General features: G+C 35.5%; 1 protein-coding gene across 1 annotated transcript in view; it reads left to right on the top strand.

The window, feature by feature from the left end:
• LOC139734030 (plexin-A4-like) overlaps nucleotides 1-21225 on the top strand; it is a 63500-nt gene extending 42275 nt beyond the window's left edge. The window contains exons 16-32 of the mRNA XM_071644837.1: nucleotides 434-656; nucleotides 1480-1622; nucleotides 2224-2345; nucleotides 2984-3049; nucleotides 3850-3924; nucleotides 4698-4764; nucleotides 5136-5282; nucleotides 6415-6568; nucleotides 7024-7133; nucleotides 9191-9296; nucleotides 11594-11679; nucleotides 12384-12473; nucleotides 13706-13878; nucleotides 14499-14646; nucleotides 15937-16077; nucleotides 16766-16843; nucleotides 20880-21225. Coding sequence (XP_071500938.1) covers nucleotides 434-656; nucleotides 1480-1622; nucleotides 2224-2345; nucleotides 2984-3049; nucleotides 3850-3924; nucleotides 4698-4764; nucleotides 5136-5282; nucleotides 6415-6568; nucleotides 7024-7133; nucleotides 9191-9296; nucleotides 11594-11679; nucleotides 12384-12473; nucleotides 13706-13878; nucleotides 14499-14646; nucleotides 15937-16077; nucleotides 16766-16843; nucleotides 20880-20909 — 1959 coding nt within the window. The 3' untranslated portion in view covers nucleotides 20910-21225. The remainder of the gene's footprint in view (nucleotides 1-433; nucleotides 657-1479; nucleotides 1623-2223; nucleotides 2346-2983; nucleotides 3050-3849; nucleotides 3925-4697; nucleotides 4765-5135; nucleotides 5283-6414; nucleotides 6569-7023; nucleotides 7134-9190; nucleotides 9297-11593; nucleotides 11680-12383; nucleotides 12474-13705; nucleotides 13879-14498; nucleotides 14647-15936; nucleotides 16078-16765; nucleotides 16844-20879) is intronic.
• Nucleotides 21226-21531: the final 306 nt, after the last annotated feature.

Here is a 21531-nt window from a genome sequence, read left to right as displayed (position 1 = left end):
TGCTGTATTGACTGAAAGCCTTAGAGACATTGAAGATTTAACCCCAAATGTTGTTAAGTATATGCTGTTGGGAATATGCTGTTAGAATAAGTATATCAATAGCAGGTGAAAATATGCTTTCATTGCTCTATTGACTGAAAGCATAAGAGACATTAAAGATTTAACCCCAAATGTGGTTAGGTATGAAATTACCATGATCACACGACACAAATGAACATTTAATGGACATTGGTTACATGTAAGTACTGTAAGTTGGCATGTTATAATGTACTAAGAACTTGGTCTCTTGTGTTAAGATGGACCATGGACTAATATCATTCATTGTGAGCTACAGCAAGTAATAAACATCCATATCTGCACTCATTTCACAAATACAAATAATTTCCCTATTCATGTAACATGCTTGACTCATCTTACTGTTGTCACTTTGCAGGTGAGTCAAGGCAACCTTGGCTTTTCTGTTGGCTATGTGCAGTACCCGACAGGTTTACCTTTGGGCGCCATCATCGGTGGTGCTTGTGGCGGTGCTGTGCTGATCATCATTGTGATGGTGCTGGTTGGCTTCGGACTGTACCGTAGGAGTTACGAGAACTTGGACAAGCAGGCGCAGGAACTTGAGTTGGTTGAAAAGAAAATCCAACAGAAAGTCGAAGCTGGTATGGAAAAATTTCAGTCATTGGTAGATCTTTGTCATTTGTTTCTTCAATATAACATAAGATCCAATAGGTCCCCTTCATATACTACCTTGACAAAGGTGCACTCGTACAGATAAGATTATGTTTAAATTAGGTGATATGGGATTTTTTTTGTGTGCAAATATACTGCAAGGGAAATTAATATGTTAATTATGATTTTGTAATATTTTGATTTCTTTTTCTGGATGTGATGTCATAGGGTCATGTCTTAGGGTCATTAGTTAGACTGAACATGACAGAACAAGAGTGCTGTATGTTGATTATATTTCTTATTATTTCAAGATTTTACCATTGGTACAGGCCTGTATGAACTATGGTCTACAGGATATACACTAGGAGATGTTTCCTTTAGTTTTTGACATTTTCTAGGTAAAGATGAGGGACAAAGATGGGGTAGGGTTGTGATTGGAAATCATATTTGTGCTAGTCATCACATGCAACTTACATTATTTTGGTCTATGTATCTACTTTTGTCTTTTCAATCATTTTTTTTTCTTGGTGTAAATGTGTGTTACTAGTACCTTACTACACGTGTTGCAAAGAGTACATGTAGATATTTTGTAGCTTATGTAAAGATACTACTACTACTACTACTACTAAAGATATAGCCATATGTGCAATTCTTGTATTATATTAATCCTCTTTCAGAAAACTGTGGAGGTTCACACTGTGCCATTTAGAAAAGAAATAGCATGCAACTTTATGGCATAATTTTTCATAATTTAAAAGAGGTATTCTGGAGTGAAAATGACCTAATATTTTTTACTATGCATCTTTTGATCAGCATTCCATGACCTCCAGGCTGACATGTCAGAAGTAGAGGAACAGGTCAAAGGTCTAGGCATTCCCTTTGTCAACACCCAGGACTACACACGAAACATGCTCTTCTCCGGGCTCGATGTCCTTCCTGCCACGTCAGATCCCGAAGTAAGTCCAATTCATAAAGTCACAAAAATGCATTTTCAAAACTCTTCAAAGATAACTTTGCCCTTGTGGTTACTGACTCTTTCATTGCTCTTCATAGAAGGCCAGGGCCCCATTTCATTAAAAAAACAAAAACAAAACAAAACAAACCAAAAGAAAAAAATATATATATAATAGCAACTCTTGCTGGAATGGCAATTGTCATGGTAATGACAAGAATCGGGCTTCCTGATTGGCTGTTGCTATTGGAAGTTACAGTACTCTTCTAGCAAGAGTTGCTATCTTAACATTTTTTTTTTAAATGAAATAGGACCAAGAAGTGACAATCATTGTCACTGCTGATAATGGGCTATCCTCCTTTTGTATTTTCTCCATTTTTTATTGCGCTTTATTTGTAAAACTTTTACTTTATTGTATGGAATACATTGATTTTTGCTATGAAAATAATACAAACAAACACAGCTGAGATAGCCATCAAGTCACGAATTCTGTCAAGAATTTGTTGTAGTTTTATGTACAAAAATATAATGAGGTGAAATAGCTTCAGCGCTGGATGAAACAGTGAGCATTTTGCAATTTTTTTGTAATTCTATTCCTACTGCAGTATTTGGATGCTGATCTGGAAAGGGCCATGATAATGTTCTCAAGGCAGCTCGGCAATAAAGACTTCTTGACCAACTTCATCCATGAACTAGAAGACAAAAGGAGGTCACATCGCAGAGACAGGTTAGCTTTTCCATATGAATATTTCTTCTTCATACAGTGTATGTATATGCATCAGTCTGTGCAATGTATAAAGTAGTTGTTATTACATGTCAGTGAAAAAAAAGGATAGGGTATAGTCATTTGCATGATATTTCAGACAGGTCTTGTTGAATATATGCTTTGTATGCTCCAATTATTTTCCACACTGGAGCCAATGTACATTGTCATGTACATTGTATACACATGTAATGTATTTATGCTTCCTTGTATATGATGGTACTTTACCGGCCAGTTTGTAGAGAGAGAGAGAGAGAAAACAAAACAAAAACAGATCAACTGGTTATTTTAGTGTTAGATGTAAGCTACCAGTAATTTTTGCCTACAGGAAATATTTGAAGGAATGGAAATATATTATCAGAATATTCATGTACATTGTATGTATTTACATGTCCATTTAACTTTTACACATGGATGTAATCTTTCCCTTACGACACTTTCATAGCACAGCATATGTTAGTGAAAAGAGGAAAGGGAACACTATTTGAAGGTCTTAACTGTTGCCAGTGATTTCTTTTTCCTAACAAATGTGCTTTTGATTTCATTTGTTCAGATTGTGACATTAACGTCATCCTCATGCTTTGTGTATCTCTGTGTTCTAGAGTCAACATTGCCTCACTGATCACAGTCATTCTTGTGTCAGAGGGAAAATTTGAATACTTCACAAAGTAAGTTGTAATCAATACAGAAAATTGATTCTGACTTTAAGAAGCACATTCTATGTGATGGCAGTGATATAGAACATGCAAAGTGCAGCATATGATTTGCAGAAAATCATTGGTTTAATAATAAATAATAATTCACAATATTTATATAGCACTTATCAATTAATTGTCTCTAAGTGCTATGAAAAAATAATGATAATAATTTGAATTCATACAACATTACAACAGAAATCCTTTGTTTCCTAGTTCCCCATATTAACAAGTTTCTCAAATCAATGAAGATGTTATAGAAGACTCACCAACTCCAAAGTTGTTTTTCTGAAAATTCATTGTTTAGGTTGTCAGCTTTCTTGCAATGTCAATTGAAGGCTATGGAAATGAAGTTGGACAAAATATAATCACTTCATTTCAAAGTTTATAGTCTCCATAACTCTTGTATGAAATGAATGTTTTCAACTTAAGACATTTAATCAACTTTATTAGACTTTATTGGTTGCCCATTACATATGGTAACTGTTAGGTTGGTATCCACAATATAGAATCGAAACATTTTATAGCACATCTATATCAGAGCTCAAGTAGTCATGTCTTGTATTGTTTGTGTTATTGTGTTGATTGCATAGTTTCATTTTGTTCTTGATGAAGTGTGACTTGAAATAGACACAAGGAAACATAATTTTTACAAATTTTCCATGAAGTCATTACAGTTTATTTCGATTTTTGTAAATTTACCATCTTACTTGCCCATGATCACAAATGCAAAAATCTAATTTTCCAATTTTTCTCTCACCTCTAAATGCCAGGATTTTGCTGACCCTTCTTGAGGAGAAAATTGCAGACAGTGCTGATACTGGTAACATGAGGTCACTTTTCAGAAGGTATGACTTGTGCACAATTATGCTCAGCTGATGAACAAACCTGCTTCTTAGAATAGAAGCTCATCTGTATTGGAAATTCAACTGAAATTGGCTTGGTCTGTTTGGTATTATAAAGCTAATGAATGGTTATGCTATGTTTTGTGATTATGGAAACTATGCACATAATTTCATCAGGGATACTGTATATATATCCTTTAGTATTCATCAACAGGCTTTTTTTTTGTGTCATGGCTTTACTGGTAGCTCTAAGTGTGGTACAAACTTCTGTAACAGATTCTAATGCTGCTCCATTCATTGAGTTGGATTATGCCGATTAATTCAGTACTGTTGCACCAGTTCCATACTTTAATCTGTTGAGGACGGACTGATTTTGCTACAACATGCATTTCCCATGGACACCTGCACAAGTATGCTCAGGACTAGTCCTCAACGGGTTAAACTCTTGGTTATATCATTTGTTCTGTTGTAAGCTCCCAAGCATCGGTACTCTATTCTCATCCACTATACATTTCTGTGTCTCAGCTTGCAATGTTTCTTCTCCATACACAGAATTTGAATGTGATATATAATACTATGCACATGTAGTACATTTTATTTGCCGTGATGCAGCTGTCAAAGAATAATAATTATGTTAGAATGTCATGGTATCACTAGATGCTGGACAGCAGCCAGTTCATAACTTTTCTGGTACTGGTGACATTTCTCTTGTCGCATTTTCTTAGTGAACAATTTTTCTTGCCTATTTTTCCTTATCATTTCTCTGCATCAAACAGGACTGAGACTATATTGGAGAAGCTCTTGTCAAATTGGCTTTCTCTCTGCATGTTTGGCTTCTTGAAGGTTGGTGTCAATCATCTCTCCATTTTTTAATGACTTTCAGATTTGCATGCATCTTTTCTAATCAAAGCATCAGTGGATTTGAAATGATCATTCTAAATTTGTTGTACACTTTCAGGGGCAGATCCAGGAATTCCGTGAAGAGGGGGTGCCTTTACAAAATTAAAGGGGGGGGGGCGCCAAGTATCAATTTAAACTCATATTTTCTCTTTGCTGAAATATTAATTATAAAGTCACTCAGGTTATGCAATACATAAAAAAAAAATACAATTATCATTTTCACTGCTGCATTTATTTGTATCTTTTCCTGAGCTGTGCACCCCATTAAAGTCATTCTAATCAGATCGTTCCATCATAATTTTTCATGTTTGTAGAAACACGTTGCCCAGTCTCTGTACTTGCTGTACCAGTCCATCAAGATCCAGTGTGAGAAAGGACCGGTAGACATCGTCACCGGGCAGTCATACTTCTCCCTCAACTTTGACTGTCTCCTGGAGGAGGATGTGGAATTCCAGGAAGTGGTAGGAACGGACAATTGTCTGTCCATAATTGTTGCTGACTCTTTTGCATGAGTGAGGTGTAGCAGTAATGCCAGACAAGCCAGATTGAAAGCTTTAAACCCTTGACTGCTACAGTGGTGACTGCAAGATATTCGAGAAGGCTGCTCAGCAGGAAAGCCAGTATAAGATATACTGTGGTCAGCCAGGCTACAGAAATAGTTGTTATATGTATAACTACTTATAACAGCTTTTCATCATTTTGAAATATGGATATGGAAATAATCAGCATTTACATTTATGATAACAAAAGCAAATTACCTGTGTGAAAGAAACACTTGTGGTAGATTTGTTCATTTTAGAAGAATTTAATATTTAGATATGATAGGTAGGGAGGACTGAAAATTGTATTGTCAACTGCTTATAGTACTGCCTCATGTTCTTTTAGGTTAGCCATATTCTGGTTTGTAATAATTTCGTGTATACTTTAGATTTTCTTCTCTCAGATAAGGAGTATTCCTCTCCTCTAGTGATTACAGTCGTCTGACTGTGTTGGAAATATTGACGTTTTCCATCATAACACCATGCCATTCAGGCAACAATTTCTTCTCACCTGATTCTATCAATGTTACTTTATACCTCTTGACGCATCTGTAACTTTCACATAAATAATTCAGCCCTGTGTAATACCCATCCCTACAACCTCCTCAAGAACAGTTGGCCTATTTCATTTTGTTTTCTTTTATTGACATTATTGACATTGACCGAGCTTTAAATGCATTATTTACCATTTGCAGATGGAACAAAAACCCAGCATTACTGCTTCAAAATAGTTCAAAAATGTGAGTTAGGGATAGAAGCAACCAATGTAAAAATTTGAAACAGTATAATCAATGTTAGATATTGCTACATATACAAAATGTGAACAATAGATATAATAAAAATGTTTCCAAACTAAACCGTCTACAGTTATGGTGTAATGAGAAAAATAGTGATGTCTCTTTATATTTTAGGCTTTGTTGCAAAAATTGCATAAGGTATGATGTTTTGTGATACACAACTGACCTACACATATGCATCAAAAGTGATATCATTTTTAAAATCTCTGCTCCCAAAGGTAAACAGGACCTTTAAATTAATCTCTTCTTTCATTCAGAATCTATCTGTGGTGGGCAGCAGCGGGAAACACGAATATTATGTCAAGGTCCTGGATGTTGACAGTATCACCCAAGCCAAGCAAAAGATCCTGGATGCAGCCTACCGGAGGCGGCATGTTGTCAATCAGAAGAGAGCCCATGAGATGGATTTGAGTATGTAATGTCGTACAGCCAGTTTGTTTCAGCTATATTTTCACACAAGTAATTTTTAATGCATGACTAGGTAAGAATGATTTAGTGTGTTTCTCATCCTGTGAAATACGGTTATTAATTACTGGAACGTATGGCAGGCAAAAAGATTGGCATGCCTTTCCTTTGTGCAACGTACCTTGTGGTTGTGCGAAATGTGCAAAAAATCCCACTTTTATAGAATCATGAACTTTTTTTGTGCTTGGAAGTACAGGCTTGATGTTAAAAACACACTTAATACTGACTTGCTGGCTCTCCAAATATATGTAAAATCCATTGTGACCATATTTGTTATGCCCAAGCACAAGTGACTAAATGTATGTTAAACTCAATGAGAGTGTAACAAACAGCTACAGTTTGTGTTTTTAATAGCTCTAAATAGTCATTTTAACATGTTCTTTTCCCTATTTTGCTTAAAGTGTGGTACCATCCAGGAGGAGAGCAGAGACTTTTGAGGGACCAAGACGATTTCAACACCCCGGCTGACAGCAGCAAGCCTGTCCAGGTCAACACTATAGAGACCATGGGGGTATGTTATCACATACCGTATTATAAACACTTGGAATATATTTGTATAATCATATGTTTGTATATCTCAAGGTTGATTATACATACACAAAACCCCAGAAAAATTACAAAATGTTTTGAAGTCAGTTATGACTGAAATATGACTGAAAGGTCTAAATCTAAATGATAAACCTGTTCCATTCTGAATTTTGAAATCCACATAGACTTGATAAACAGGCCACCAGGTTCTCGTATGGAACGGCGTGACACTTGAAACTTCACTTCTTTTCTGAAGTGTGTTCCAATAGCATCTTGAATTGACCCTTCATGTCCATTTATGGAAGCCTGTAGTGTTTGAATGCCTAAACTCCAGCGCACTTTGCTGTGTTTACCAATGTATAATACTGATTTACTAAAAAATGTTTGCATTTGAACATAAGATTTGTCATTATTTCTTTATTATACAGTGTAGGAAAGATGTATGTTGGTCAATTTTGTAAGCTTTCATAGTGACAGATCAAGTGTAAACGTGAATATTTCATCTGAACAGCCATAGTCATAAGCCATTTGCATGTCAGATGCACTCTATTTACAATGTCAAAGTTGTTTTGAAAGTATCGACAAAGGGACAATGATATATCTTAAATACCTCCTGCTGAACTCAGGCAAGTCTCTAGTAGATGCCTAACTTAGATTATCACCTTCAAAGACCTTTATAAAATCAAGTACTAGTATGAGATTGGATTATACTTTGAAAATGATCTGTCTGGAAGGAAAGAACATTTTTATAATCATCCTTAACCCTAAAAAGACTGGGCTATTTTGGTAGCTTGAAAGACTGGGGGGGGGGGCCTAAAGGGCCCCCCCTTAAGATCTCGGCCGTGGATAGCGCGATCGCCGCGAAAATTTGCACAATGGTAGTGTGCGATGTAATCTACAAGATCATATATTTAAATTTTCCAAAATAGTCTTCTTTTATTTTATTTTGATTAATTACGCTAATTTATGCGAGAAATCAGACTTTTTTATCTAAATCAGTAAACAAAGCTCCAAAAGTGCTCATTTTTGGTCTAGATATTCTTTGTAGCATTCTTAGCAAATGTACTTGAAAAAAAAAATCGGTATCAAAATTAATTTCTTATTTATTTTATTGTTTTATGAATTTCTTATGTATTTCCTTGTTTTTTCGACCTTTTGTTTTTGTTGTTTTTTTCAGCAAAATTTGTGGCAGACCCTTTTTGAAGCATAATGCTACTAAAATAAATTGATTTTAGCCATTGAGAGTAAAAATAAGCATATTTATATGAACCATGTGATAAAACTCAATTTGTATTGACTTTGTACACAAAATCACATTTTTGAGCCATTTTCGGTCTCACGTGCATGTACAAAAAGTTATGTAACTTCAGAACCGTACCCCCGGGCGTCACAAATTTGGTGTCAAAATGTGCGGGAAACTCGAAAGAAAAAAGTCATAGAGCATCGCGGCAAGAGCATTGCGTATTGGTGAGTAATCGCGCGAAATGTCGAGGGGGGGCCTCTTAGGCCCCCCCCCCCAGTCTTTTTAGAGTTAAACCCATTGAGGAAGAGTCGTGAGTATACTCAAGCAAGTGTCTATTGGAAATTAATGTTGTAGCAACAGTATGCTCAGGCACAGTATACTCAGGCAAGTGTCTATGGGAAATGCATGTTGTAGTAAAATCAGCCTGTCCTCAATGGGTTAATGTATCTGAATTACATCACACTGTATAGTACTCAACTCATATCATCCTCCCATACTCTTTTTTTGGCACTGCTCTTAAAAGTGATTAAGTCTGCAAATTACCAGCACTTCAATTTTAATGGACAGAAAGTGAAATAGGTTAGAACATTTGCTCAAATTTTTCACCGTAAAATATATTTGCTTAATTTTATGTGCCATAGTTTTAGTTATTATATTCATGAATTTCAATCAAGTGGTAACTTATACATTGATTCCTTGGCAACATACATTATGTACTTGAATGAAGTTTAGTTACACTGTTGTATGTGTTGATTGAAAGAAAACAATAGACTGTATGTTGTTCCCATCTATGGTAGGTAACTGATAACAACCGTGTGGCATTGATTGAGAAAGTTGCTTCCATTGAAAACCGGAGTGGAAACTACCAGCCAGTGTCAGTGGATACCCTCATGTTTCATATCTGTGAGTTTTAGCCTTATAAAATATTACATACAACTGTAACATTCATGCTGATAAATTTACTGGTACTGTATATTATGCAATATCTTTCTTTTTTAATGCCTCCGCCACGAAGTGGTGCCGGAGGCATTATGTTTTCGGGTTGTCCGTCCGTCCGTCCTTCCGTCCGTCCGTCCGTCGTAGCGTCCGTCCGTCTGTCCTTCTGTCCGTCCGTAATGAATTTTGTGGACAAGGTAACTATCAAAACCTCTTGAGGTATCCTAATGAAACTTGGCATGTATGTGTATTAGGGGGTGAAGTTGTACCTATTAACTTTTGGGTGCACATACTCAAGGTCAAAGGTCAAAAGGTCAAGGTCAAATACATAAAATTTCACTATTTCCACCATATCTATTGAATGCCTGAAGATATTTTCTTGAAACTTAGTGTATACATGTATTACCCAATTAAGATTCTCTGGTGAAAGTTTGGGTCATGAGGTCAAAGGTCAAAAGGTCAGGGTCAAATACATAAAATTTCACTATTTCTACCATATCCATTGAATGCCTGAAGATATTTTCTTGAAACGTAGTGTATACATGTATTACCCAATGAAGATTCTCTGGTGAAAGTTTGGGTCATGAGGTCAAAGGTCAAAAGGTCAGGGTCAAATACATAAAATTTCACTATTTCTACCATATCTATTGAATGCCTGAAGATATTTTCTTGAAACTTAGTGTATACATGTATTACCCAATGAAGATTCTCTGGTGAAAGTTTGGGTCATGAGGTCAAAGGTCAAAGGTCAAAAGGTCAGGGTCAAATACATAAAATTTCACTATTTCTACCATATCTATTGAATGCCTGAAGATATTTTCTTGAAACTTAGTGTATACATGTATTACCCAATTAAGATTCTCTGGTGAAAGTTTGGGTCATGAGGTCAAAGGTCAAAAGGTCAAGTAAAAATATCAAAACTTCTTTTTTTTCTCTGTACCTTGGAAAATTGTTCAAGGTATCTTCATGGAACATACAACTTGTAGTATATACATGTACATGTACTGACTGGAAGTGATTATCTAGAGAATGTAGGGTTCATGGGGTCAAAGGTCAGGGGTCAGAGGTCAAGTGCAACACTTCAAAATTTTACTTTTTCCCTCATATTTATGCAATGCCAGCAGGGTTATTTTTTTTTACACTTGGTGTATGCATGTGTAACTTAATAGAAATTCTCTGGAAAGTTTTTTTTTCCTTCTTTTTTTGCCTCAAAGGTCAAAAGGTCAAAGATCAAGTGAAAGTGCTGAACTAACTTTTTCCTCCATATCTGGGAAGTGGCTCAAGTTATCTTGAAACTTAGTACATATTATGCATGTTCTACCTGAAAGTGATTATCTTATGAATTTTAGGATCAAGGGCCAGATGAAAATGGTAACAATTTACTATTCAATTCAGAAATTGCACTTTTTCTCCACACCTGTACCTTGCAAATTACTCAATGCCTACATGTATGAATGGGTCAAAGTCAAGTCAAAGTCCTTAAATCCCTAGATACATGCTCTCCTATTCATCCAATTAAACCTAGGTCAAGGAAGGTGAACATTCAACACATTTGTGACAAACTTGTCATTTCAATATTTTGCCAATTTTGTGAAAATGTAATCACATATTGTCCACATGTACTATCTAGAGCTATTGGGAAAATCATGCATTATGGCGGAGGCATACCAGTCGCCAAAGCGACATTTCTAGTTTTAAAGTTTGTTTTTTGTTTTTTTAATTTTGTCGAATTTTGTGAGTCTGTTGCTATTACAAGATGCTATTAAAATGTCACTCTGACCCTACAAAAATGTAACATGCATGCATACACTATACATGTACATGTTCTGGTTCACAGGACACAGTACATGTACATATATGCGCATGTGCATGCACCCCCCCCCCCCCCCACCTTTAATTTTGTAATGGCGTCTTCCCTTTACGGAATTCCTGGATCCGTCCCTGAAGAAAATTGAATATTTGACATACAATATCATGTTTGAATGCTTTGTATTCAGCAAAATCTACTGCATCTAATCTTGAAGGCTGATATAAAAAAAAAAACATGTTAAATGTCAATTTCATAGAGTGACTTCTGTGTATTTCTGTAGTTTGATGTATTAGGTATCATTGCAAAGCTTAGAATTTGTCAGAATGTGAGAGGTGTCAAACTTAGAAATTTGAAGACAGTCAACTTTATTAGGCTTTGAAGTAAGCTTTATTTGCCAAGGAAAGACGGGAGGAGGTGGTGAGGATATTAACTTTTCTGTTTTCTCTATCCTAAGATGATGGCCAGGGACAAAATGATGCGAGGATTAGAGACTACACCAAGATTCAGACACGTGAAGGAGGCTATCGCTTGTGGCATCTAGTAAGTGATTCTGTCTACCAATAATGTCAACTGCAATAATGAATTATTTCATTGAAGAAAATGATGAGATGACGAGGATAAAGGGAAAGAAATTAAATGTTTTAAAATGTAATAAATGCATATAAAAGTGGCAATGATAAAACTTTAACTCATCATTATCATTTGAGTATCTTGCTGACCTATACATTGCAAGAGGTGTTAGTTTGTTTTCAAATTAATATTAGCATCTATGTATATTATAGGTATAGCTGGGCTTTAAGTGGTGGCGTGACGACCAGGAGTCACTGAAGATTGATGCTGGGCCACCAAATAGCCTGGGAGATTAACTGTATGTTGCCCACTGGGGCAACTGAGATTCAAATTGCTTTTTTTATGTTTCCTTTTTTTGGCCACTAAAATTTCAAATTTTGAGTGTCCCAAACAAGCCACCAGACTGGAGCCCTGCTATTGGAGACCATTAATACAACATACTACATGATCTAGTATTAAATGAAGTATAGGAATGTTACATGGGTGTCTGGAGCCCTCATCCGGCTCATACATTGTACTGCATAATGTGTAAATTTTTGATGGTGAAGATCATTTTATATCTAGATAGATACCTTATGACACTAGATAGAATACAATAGTCCTGAATTTTTAATGTTTTGTTTTGGTGATTGGGCTGGAATAAAACTTCAGATTTGTTGATTGTCTTTTGTAAGGTTCCAGAGGAGCAGATGAACACAGATGCCCCTCAGTCCAGGACCAAGCTGGACAAGGAGTTCTCTGCTCCCCATCTCTTGGTTACCAAGGTACTATTATGTGACCGTGCACCTCAAAACGAACATAAAGTCGCACACACTGATTTTGCGTGAGGACTGAAAATACGTGAAATGGGTCAACCTAGCCGAACTTGACTTTTTCATATTTTCTGAAAGAGCGGGTCTTCTTTTACATTATGCTAAAATTTGGTATCATAAAACGGGCAGGAAAGTGTGTTTTTTTACCAGTTTATCTTGAACATATTTGGTAGAATATTGTGATAAGGTGTGTCTTTAGAATCCCCTTTTCATTTCTGAAAAACCTTGTCCACACTCTTCACTTTCAACTCTAATAACTTTTGAAAGGATAGTGCTACTGCTTTGAAAGTTGGCATTAATTATAGACAGAATGTGTTAATGAGGCATGTTTAATTTCAGTTTAATCTAATAATCCCTTCATTGTTGTTACTCTGGTGGTTTACTTCCTGTTTTTTGTCCCACTCATCGCACAGCCAGCACGGTTTGGTAAAGATTAAGCGCTTGAATAGACACTGTACTTCAGAGCCTCTTTTCTCAGTTCACACTTTTTCTGAGTTTGTGCTTTCTTTCCAATATTTAGACAGGTTAGGAGAGTCCATTTGATTTGAGTTATACATCATTTTAAAGCTTAAGGTCTGCTCTTTCAGGATATGGTCTTAACTAAAAATTCATGTCTAGCGACCTTTTATTTGTTTTGAGGTACAGGGTCACATATGATGGGAAATGTCCCCTGGTCTCAGTACTTACTAATATTAAAACCAACTTAATCACTCATTATTTCTATGAATTACATTATCAAATAAAGCTGTTTTGATATTAAAGTAAATGCTAAGCTGTTTTCATATAAAGTACACTTGTAAATGCTAATATCGTTGTCCAAGGGATATGTCTGTGCAATTTTCTGTTTTGAATACTTATCAGAAATCTCTTGATAGCTTTATTTTCGAAACATTCATACACAGTAATGTTGTAAGAAAATGTCATGTTATTTAATGCGTAAAGTATACACACATTAGATCTTTTAACTGTCATTGTATACAGTGTACTTCATTACTACAGAACAGTTTTATGTACTGCCTTGCTTGAAATTTGATCAGAATCTGAAAAATGAAATAGATATATAAATGACATTCTTTGTGTGTGTGTGTTTGTTTTCATTTTGTTTTGTTTTTCTTGGTCATGCCCTTATTCACTATCAATACTAAATGAGAGATCTAACTGGCTATTACATGATTTTGGTACAGAAAACAATCGAGCCCTTCTTGAACAACTTCCTTTCCACCATCTTGAATAAACCTGAGGAGACGCCGGTCACTATCAAATACCTGTTTGACTTCTTTGACGAGATGGCTGGTCAGCATTGTGGTGGGAATGAGAAAATTGGAGAACAATGTGCTGAGGCTTGGAAGAGCAACAGGTGAGAATTTAGAATTGCTGAATAATTTGCAAAGAAAACAATGTCATTATGATGTATTTTTATGTATAGAAAAATAGCCTAGGATAGTATACAAGGCCAAGACATCTCATTGAATAGACTATGTGACTCTCTGCAGTATAAGTGTTTCAGCAAACTGTGAATTTTTTCAAAGTTTCTATTTAAATGAAATTTTGATCATTTTAGCTTTTTACTAGTTGATAGTATTAGAATTTACAGTAAGTTTATGGCTAGGAATCTACTTCTGCATGTGTTTATCTGTTAAAGCAGTTTCAGGGGGACAAATCACATCATCATGTTGAAATGTGAAATTTTGAGTTTCCTTCTGTCTTGACTTTGAAAAAAAAAATGGAAGAAAAAGTGAATGTTATTCTTTCTTTTGATAGATCAAATGTATCTGGATACATATGCATGTTTCTTTCTCCTTTTGAAGTGTTCCACACCACTAATTGATTCACACACTGCTATCACTGTTCTAGAGAAAAATATCTTTTGGTATGTGTGAACATGCTTTGGTTATGCTGTGCTGACCAATACGTTGTAGTGGATTGTTCATTGTCACTATTAAATTCTTATCTTTTTGTCAAATCTATCACTAAAAGTCTTCCTCTACACTACTGGGTGACCACCTTGACCCATCCCTCCTACGTGTTTGACATGCGCCAATCTCGTTGTGCTGACCAGAGTGTCTCGGTCCTGGCCAACATGCTGGACAACGCCTTCAAGAAGGTCATCCCTGAGAAGAAAGAGGTATGCACTGATCACTACTCATGCAGTTGACCAAGAAAAAAGCCAATCTCCAACAGCAAATAACATGAGACATATATGTCTATAGATGAGGTTGATTTAGTACATGTACCTGATGTTTTGCTGGCTCATCTGAAAGATTGAAACTGCATTTATTTTGTCCTGAAAATGGAATTTGTCGCTGAGAAACGCTTTGTCTTTGTTTGGTTTTTTTCTCTTGACCATGCATGTATAAACATAAACATTGAACTTGGGCATTGAATACTGACGTGGAATGTTGAAGCTGATGTACACTTCTCTAATCATTTTACTTGTAATATTATTGTTACTGCAACTACAAAAATTTTCCAAACCTTGGAAATGCCACTTTGCTCATGACTGCAAAGCTTATGCAACGGTGCTTGGTTATTATGAGGGAAAACTATTCATTTCCAATTTGAAGGCACATTTACAAATGTTAGCAGTTTACAAATATCAAAATCCCACAATGTGTTAAATGATAAGATCATCAAATCCAAACAAGAAGCTTGTTTGAAATGATCCCTTATGATTATTATTACATTTTATCAAGGGCAAATATCGAACAAATTCATGTGAAACTATAACAAGGATTGAAGATACCAGGTCTTATTCTGGAGAAAAGAAGAAACAGAGGAGACATAGTATATACCCATTTTAGGCTTTACTTCTGGTACATTCCATCAAAGAGGAATTGTTTATAAAACCTTCTCATTCTTACTGTTTTTGGTTGATAGAAGAAGTGTATTCCAAAGGATAGGGTCATTGTAAAATATGGAAGATTAAGTGTGTGTGTGTGTGTGTGTGTTTTAATCTGGTTTAATGGGGTATGGATATTTGAAGAATGGAAGAATTCAGATTGCATATGAAATAGTTGAGGAGTGTTGGCTTGAAATTTCAAATGACATTGATATGATAATGCCAAAGTGAGAAAGTAGAGTTTTAACAAATAGTGCAAGTAATCAGAAATTAGAATCAATCAGTTAAATTACATACTGATGATACTTCAAGTATCATTGATAAATGAATACTCTCTACCTCATACTAATAGTTTGTAGTGTCGAGAAGGCTTGATTATTTGCCATCTGAATTTTTTGCTTTGATTGCCCATTTGCAGACAAATCACAATGCCAATGTATTTTTGTTTACTGTACAATCACTGGTCTGCCCAAAGTCTGGACACTGATTTGTCAACATGGATATTTTGATCACCAAAACTCTCCAAAGGTTGTGATGATAAACCCTTATTATTCCCTTTTAATTCCCACACTGCAGGATTCCTCCCTGAATCGTGTCCTCTTTGTAAAAGATCTTCCTGGCTACATCAAAACCATCAGCGAGTATTATCGGAACATTGCCAGCCGGTTTACCCCAACAGACAGGGAAATGCATGTGGAGTATGACAGGATTGGACAGGCATGTAGCTTTATACTTAATTGGTTGACCTGGCAGCTGCATTTTCAATTATTTATCTATTCTTTTTTTTTATTTGGGGGGTCAGTTCATGTATTGACTTTAGTGAGCTATGTATCAACCTCAATTTCTTAAAGCCATGCATGTGGCAGCTGATAATAGTTTGTTACCTTGATTGTCAATCCCAAAAAATGTTACTACCTCATGTAAGTTGGTATTGCAGTTATCATTGCGCACCCTTTTTGTAGCCTAAGGTATGATAAAGTATACACGTTATCAGGAAGAATTTTTAGATTTGGAAATTTGCCAATTTGAGAGAGAAAGAAAAAAAAAACAGGGCCTTCAATCTTCTGAAATCTGATGGCAATTCAAGATTCTGTTATCAAAGTTTAGCAATGTAGAGGCTTTTGAATATTCTGCGAGCAAACGAATGATACACATACAGCAGCAGCCTCAAATAAGATTATATAGTATTATTTTATAAAACACTCATTATAAATTGGTAGGAGAGACATGCTGCACAAAAGTACAAATATGGTGTCAAGAACTTCCTTTTCATTGATTACTAGTTTCAGGATGTCTACAATAATCTTTTTTTTTTTGCAGAAGTCACCTCTAAATAGAAGTACTGTCTTGAGAAGACCATGCTGTTAAGTTGAAGAAAATTATTTCACCTAAATTTAACCCTCAGGAATTCGCCGGTCTGTTCAGCCGAGTTGGGACCCTGAAGCAGCTGTACGACTTCACCTGTAACGACACAGCTGAACTAGTGAGTGGCTGCACGTGAAGCAATCTTGGGATTTTGGTTTACCTCATCTCGTTCATTCATGCAATCTCTGATGCCTAGAATAACAATTCAGAGGTATCAAAAAGCAGTTCTTGGTATAAACATTATTTGCATTTTAGCTTTTGTTGTGATAGTGATTATGAAGCATCCTTTTATCACCATAACTCTGCCATCTCTAACTTTGCTAACCATTGCTAACTCAATTATCACAGCAGTATTTGTTGTTGTTCCAAGAGTATCCCATCAGCGTTTTTTTTTTATGTGTCATTGCTTTTTATAGTACTACAAATAACAAGCCTTCTGGATGATTGTGTAGGTTGGAGGTGTTAGGAAATAATATAACATTTGGTCAAAATTCCCCCTTGTCATGCCTTTGAAGCTACAAGAGAAAGTGATTTAAAAAAAAAGTAACTAATAACTTCATCTTTGTTTTTAATTGTATTTGATTTTTTATGCCTCCGCCACGAAGTGGTGCCGGAGGCATTATTGTTTGGGGTTGTCCGTCCGTCCATCCGTCCGTCCGTCCGTCCGTCCGTCCTTCCGTCCGTCTGTAATGAATTTTGTGGACAGGGTAACTATCAAAACCTTTTGAGGTATCCTAATGGAACTTGGCATGTATGTGTATTAGGGGGTAAAGTTGTGCCTATCAACTTTTGGATGCACATGCTCAAGGTCAAAGGTCAAAAGGTCAAGGTCAAATGCTTAAAATTTCACTATTTCCCCCATATCTATGCAATGCCTGAAGATATTTTCTTGAAACTTAGTGTATACATGTATTACCCAATTAAAATTCTCTGGTGAAAGTTTGGGGTCATGAGGTCAAAAGGTCAAAGGTCAAAAGGTCAAGTAAAATGTTAAAATTTCACTTTTTTCTCTTTATCTTGGAAATTGTTCAAGGTATCTTTATGGAACAAAATATATATGCATGTACTGACTGGCAGTGGTTATCTAGGGAATTTGGGGTTCATGGGGTCGAAGGTCAGGGGTCAAAGGTCAGGGGCAATACTTCAAAATTTTACTATTTTCCTTATATTTATGCAATGCCAGCAGGATTATTTTTTTTTAAACTTGATGTATGCATGTATAACCCACTAGAGATTCTCTGAGATTTTTTTTTTTGCCAAGAAGGTCAAAGGTCAAAAGGTCAAAGATCAAGTGAAGTGCTGAACTTACTTCTTTCTCCATATCTCGGAAGTGGCTCAAGTTATCTTTAAACTTAGTATATATTTATGTATACCTGCCTGACAGTGATTCTCTTATGAATCAAAGGCCAGATGAAAATGATAACAATTTACTGTTCAATACAGAAATTGCACTTTTTTTCCATACCTTGAAAATCACTCAAGTGTGTAAACTTATGAAAGGGTCAAAGTCGAAGTTAAAGTTCTTAAATCCCCAAATACATGCTCTCCTATTCATCCAATTAAACATAGGTCAAGGAAGGTGAACATTCGATACATTTGTGACAAACATGTCATTTTAATATTTTGCCAATTTTGTGAAAATGTAATCACACATTGTCCACATGTACTATAGACCTATTAGGAGAATCATGCATTATGGCGGAGGCATACCAGTCGCCATAGCGACATTTCTAGTTAAATTTGATATGTGTCTGTGTGAATGTATGTGTTGGTAACTTGTCTTCTAATTTGCCAGTTTTGGAAAGCTTTGCAGCTCAAGTACATCTTGATATGTATGTGTCACATTATGTTAACATGTTCTACACTTTCTTATTTAACTTTGATATCCGTGCAAGAGAATATGTGACCGTGCATCACAAAACCAAGAAAAAGTCGCACCCCTTGATTTTACGTGAGGGCTCAAAACAGGTGAAACAGATCAACCAAGTCAATCTTTAGTTTTTCATACTTTCTGAAAGAGCTGTTGTTTGTCTACATGATTCTTAAATTTGAGATCATAAGATGAATGGGAAAGTGTGTTTTCAGCAGTTTTTCTACAACCCTTTTTTGTGGAGTACATGTAGTGTCATCAGGTATGTCTTAGAGGCCCCTTTTCCTTTTTTGAAAATCATTTGTACACTTTTCACTTTCAACTCCAATTACCTTTGAAAAGACAATGCTACTGCTTTAAGAGTTGGCATTAATCATGGACAGAATGTATTAATAGAGCATGCTCAATTTCAGCTTAATCTGATTATCCCTAATTGTTGCTGCTACTGTGGGTTACATTCTGCTTTATGTCTCATTCATCGCACAGCTAGCATGGCTTGGTAAAGATTAAGTGCTTGAATAGACCCTGCAGTTCAGAGCTTCTTTTCTCAGTTCACTCTTTTCCAGAGTGTGTGCTTTCTTTCCAATATTTAGATAGGTTAGGAGAGTCCATTTGTTTTGAATTATGCATCGTTTTAAAGGTTAGAGTCTGCTCTTTCTGAATCTGCCCCTAACTAAAGATCCATGTCTGGCGACTTTTTGTGTGGTTTTGTGATGCAGGGTCACATATGAAAGCCTCTCTGCTTTAGGAATGACATTAACCCCAAATGCAATGTATCTGCCCGTCAGCTTTATGGAATATCCCCTAATTTTGATATGCGACTCTTTACAGTATTGAAATTGAAACAAACCCTGGATTTGAGTCAAAACGATAATACATTTTACGTGATGCTCCACCTCACATTTTCTTTGTTTTGTGCTAATGTGATCTTATGATTTCTTCCATTTTATGGTGTGCTGATTTCTTTAAATGTGTCGTATGTGATTTATACTATAAACACTGACTCTAAAAATTTCAGTGAACATCTATTGTACTATGTTTTTCATATTTACACACATAAATAGCAGGAATCTTCTAATTTGATATAAAGGAAAGCATAGTAGTGCATAAGGCAGTTTAAACCTGAACCAACAGATCCACTTTTTTTTTCTGATTCTGAACCCTCCCATGAAATCCTAGTTATGAGCCTGAATTATACAATGTATATCATCGATTGTTATCAGTTTCATGCATTACTGTTAAATGACAAGTAGCTCAAAAATTGACCAGACACTATGGATATTTCTAACAGGTAATATTAAGCTACGCATGTACATGTATACTGAGGGCCATGGTGGAGGTGCATAATAATTCACTTATTTGCATTTTATGTACACATGTCTTTTTTTAGTTTTTTGTTTTTTGTAATTTTTTTTTTTTTGGTGTGTGTGTGTGTATGACATGACAACAATTTTTCTTAACAATGATCACTTAGAGTGATTTTAAGGGTGATGACATTTCTACAGCATTCTGATTAACAGATTTCTCCATGCAAAGTCAATGTCAGGGGAGACTGAACAGAATGCATAGTCTTGTCTGTTTAGGAGGTGTAAGATGTACTAAGACCATTTGGAAATTCTATGTTATTTTTTTCTTTCTTTCTTTTACCTCCTTTGAACAAAATGGCCATACTGTACATAATATGACTGTGTATATGTATATATATGTGTGTGTGTGTGTATATAAATGTAATTCAAATATATATTCATTCATTCATTCATTCATTCATGTTTTATTTTCATTTCCAATCAATATACATAGGTAATACAAATGTCAAATGATAACATATCTTGTAACATAATTATAATACATCTTGTTTCATTAAGGACTTGGTGGAAATGAAAAATTGAGGGGCTGCCAAAAAGCGAACTTGTATAGTGCAGTCCCCTCACTTTATTACTAACATTATGTTACTACAATACATTAATACATAGCTTACAAAACTACAATACATGTACCGTACAAGTTAACCATTGGAAGTATACACTTTTCATTACATCTATGGTAACATGAGGCATACGCTTGCATACGTGTATGTATGTATGCATGTACATGTATGTATGTATATGTATATGTATATGTATATGTATATGTATATGTATATATTTATCTTTTTTTTAGGGGGGAGGACAGCAAATGGATGGTGGAAGCTGTTTGTTATTAAAGCATAGGATCCAAATTCAAATTTTATGGTAGATGCAGATTACTGGTAACATTGTCTTTCCCATTCTTATCCCTTCCTCAGCTTGATTCCATCACAGAACTGATGCCATAATTCGCACCGGACAATCTTTGGGCAACACCTTGCAAAGAATTTCAAACCGTCATGATGGAATGAAAGTAATGATTTCAGACAAGGAGGCTTTGATTATCAGGAGTTCTTGTGGATCAGTGGCATGTAATTGTAATTATACCATTTCTGGACCAGTATTCTGCTTGATTTGTACATTTTTCTCATGAAATGAATCTTAATACATACGTAGTTAGAAGACATTCCGACTTAGTTTTGTTTTAACATGTTTTATGTACCAGACATATTTTAAGATGGAGATATTAATAAACATTTACTATCAGATGATGATGCTGTGTAATCAGAGGTAAAAAGATTTATATGTTCTTCACTGCAAATTCGTCTGATTGACAAAAATCTGATGTGGTTTGCATTTGTGAAACATACCATTCTTTACATCATAGTATTGGCTTAGACAAAGATCATAAATACTTTCTTTGGAGATACAGTATTTGTCCAATGTAGTGTGAATTATGACAGATTTTAATGGTACCTGTATATACTTTTGAGTAGATTTGATAACCAGAGTTGTGTCACATACACACACACAGAATATGATTTATAGTCAACCTGGCGTCTTAAGATAGACTTTCAGAAAGTTGACTAA

The sequence above is a fragment of the Diadema antillarum genome, unplaced genomic scaffold (assembly GCF_040938485.1).
Source record: "Diadema antillarum isolate AM-2024a unplaced genomic scaffold, OU_Dant_1.0 seq00000507_RagTag, whole genome shotgun sequence".
Classification (NCBI taxonomy): Eukaryota; Metazoa; Echinodermata; class Echinoidea; order Diadematoida; family Diadematidae; genus Diadema; species Diadema antillarum.
The sequence above is the reverse complement of the archived record's forward strand: the minus strand, read 5'-3'. Positions and strand labels throughout refer to the sequence as shown.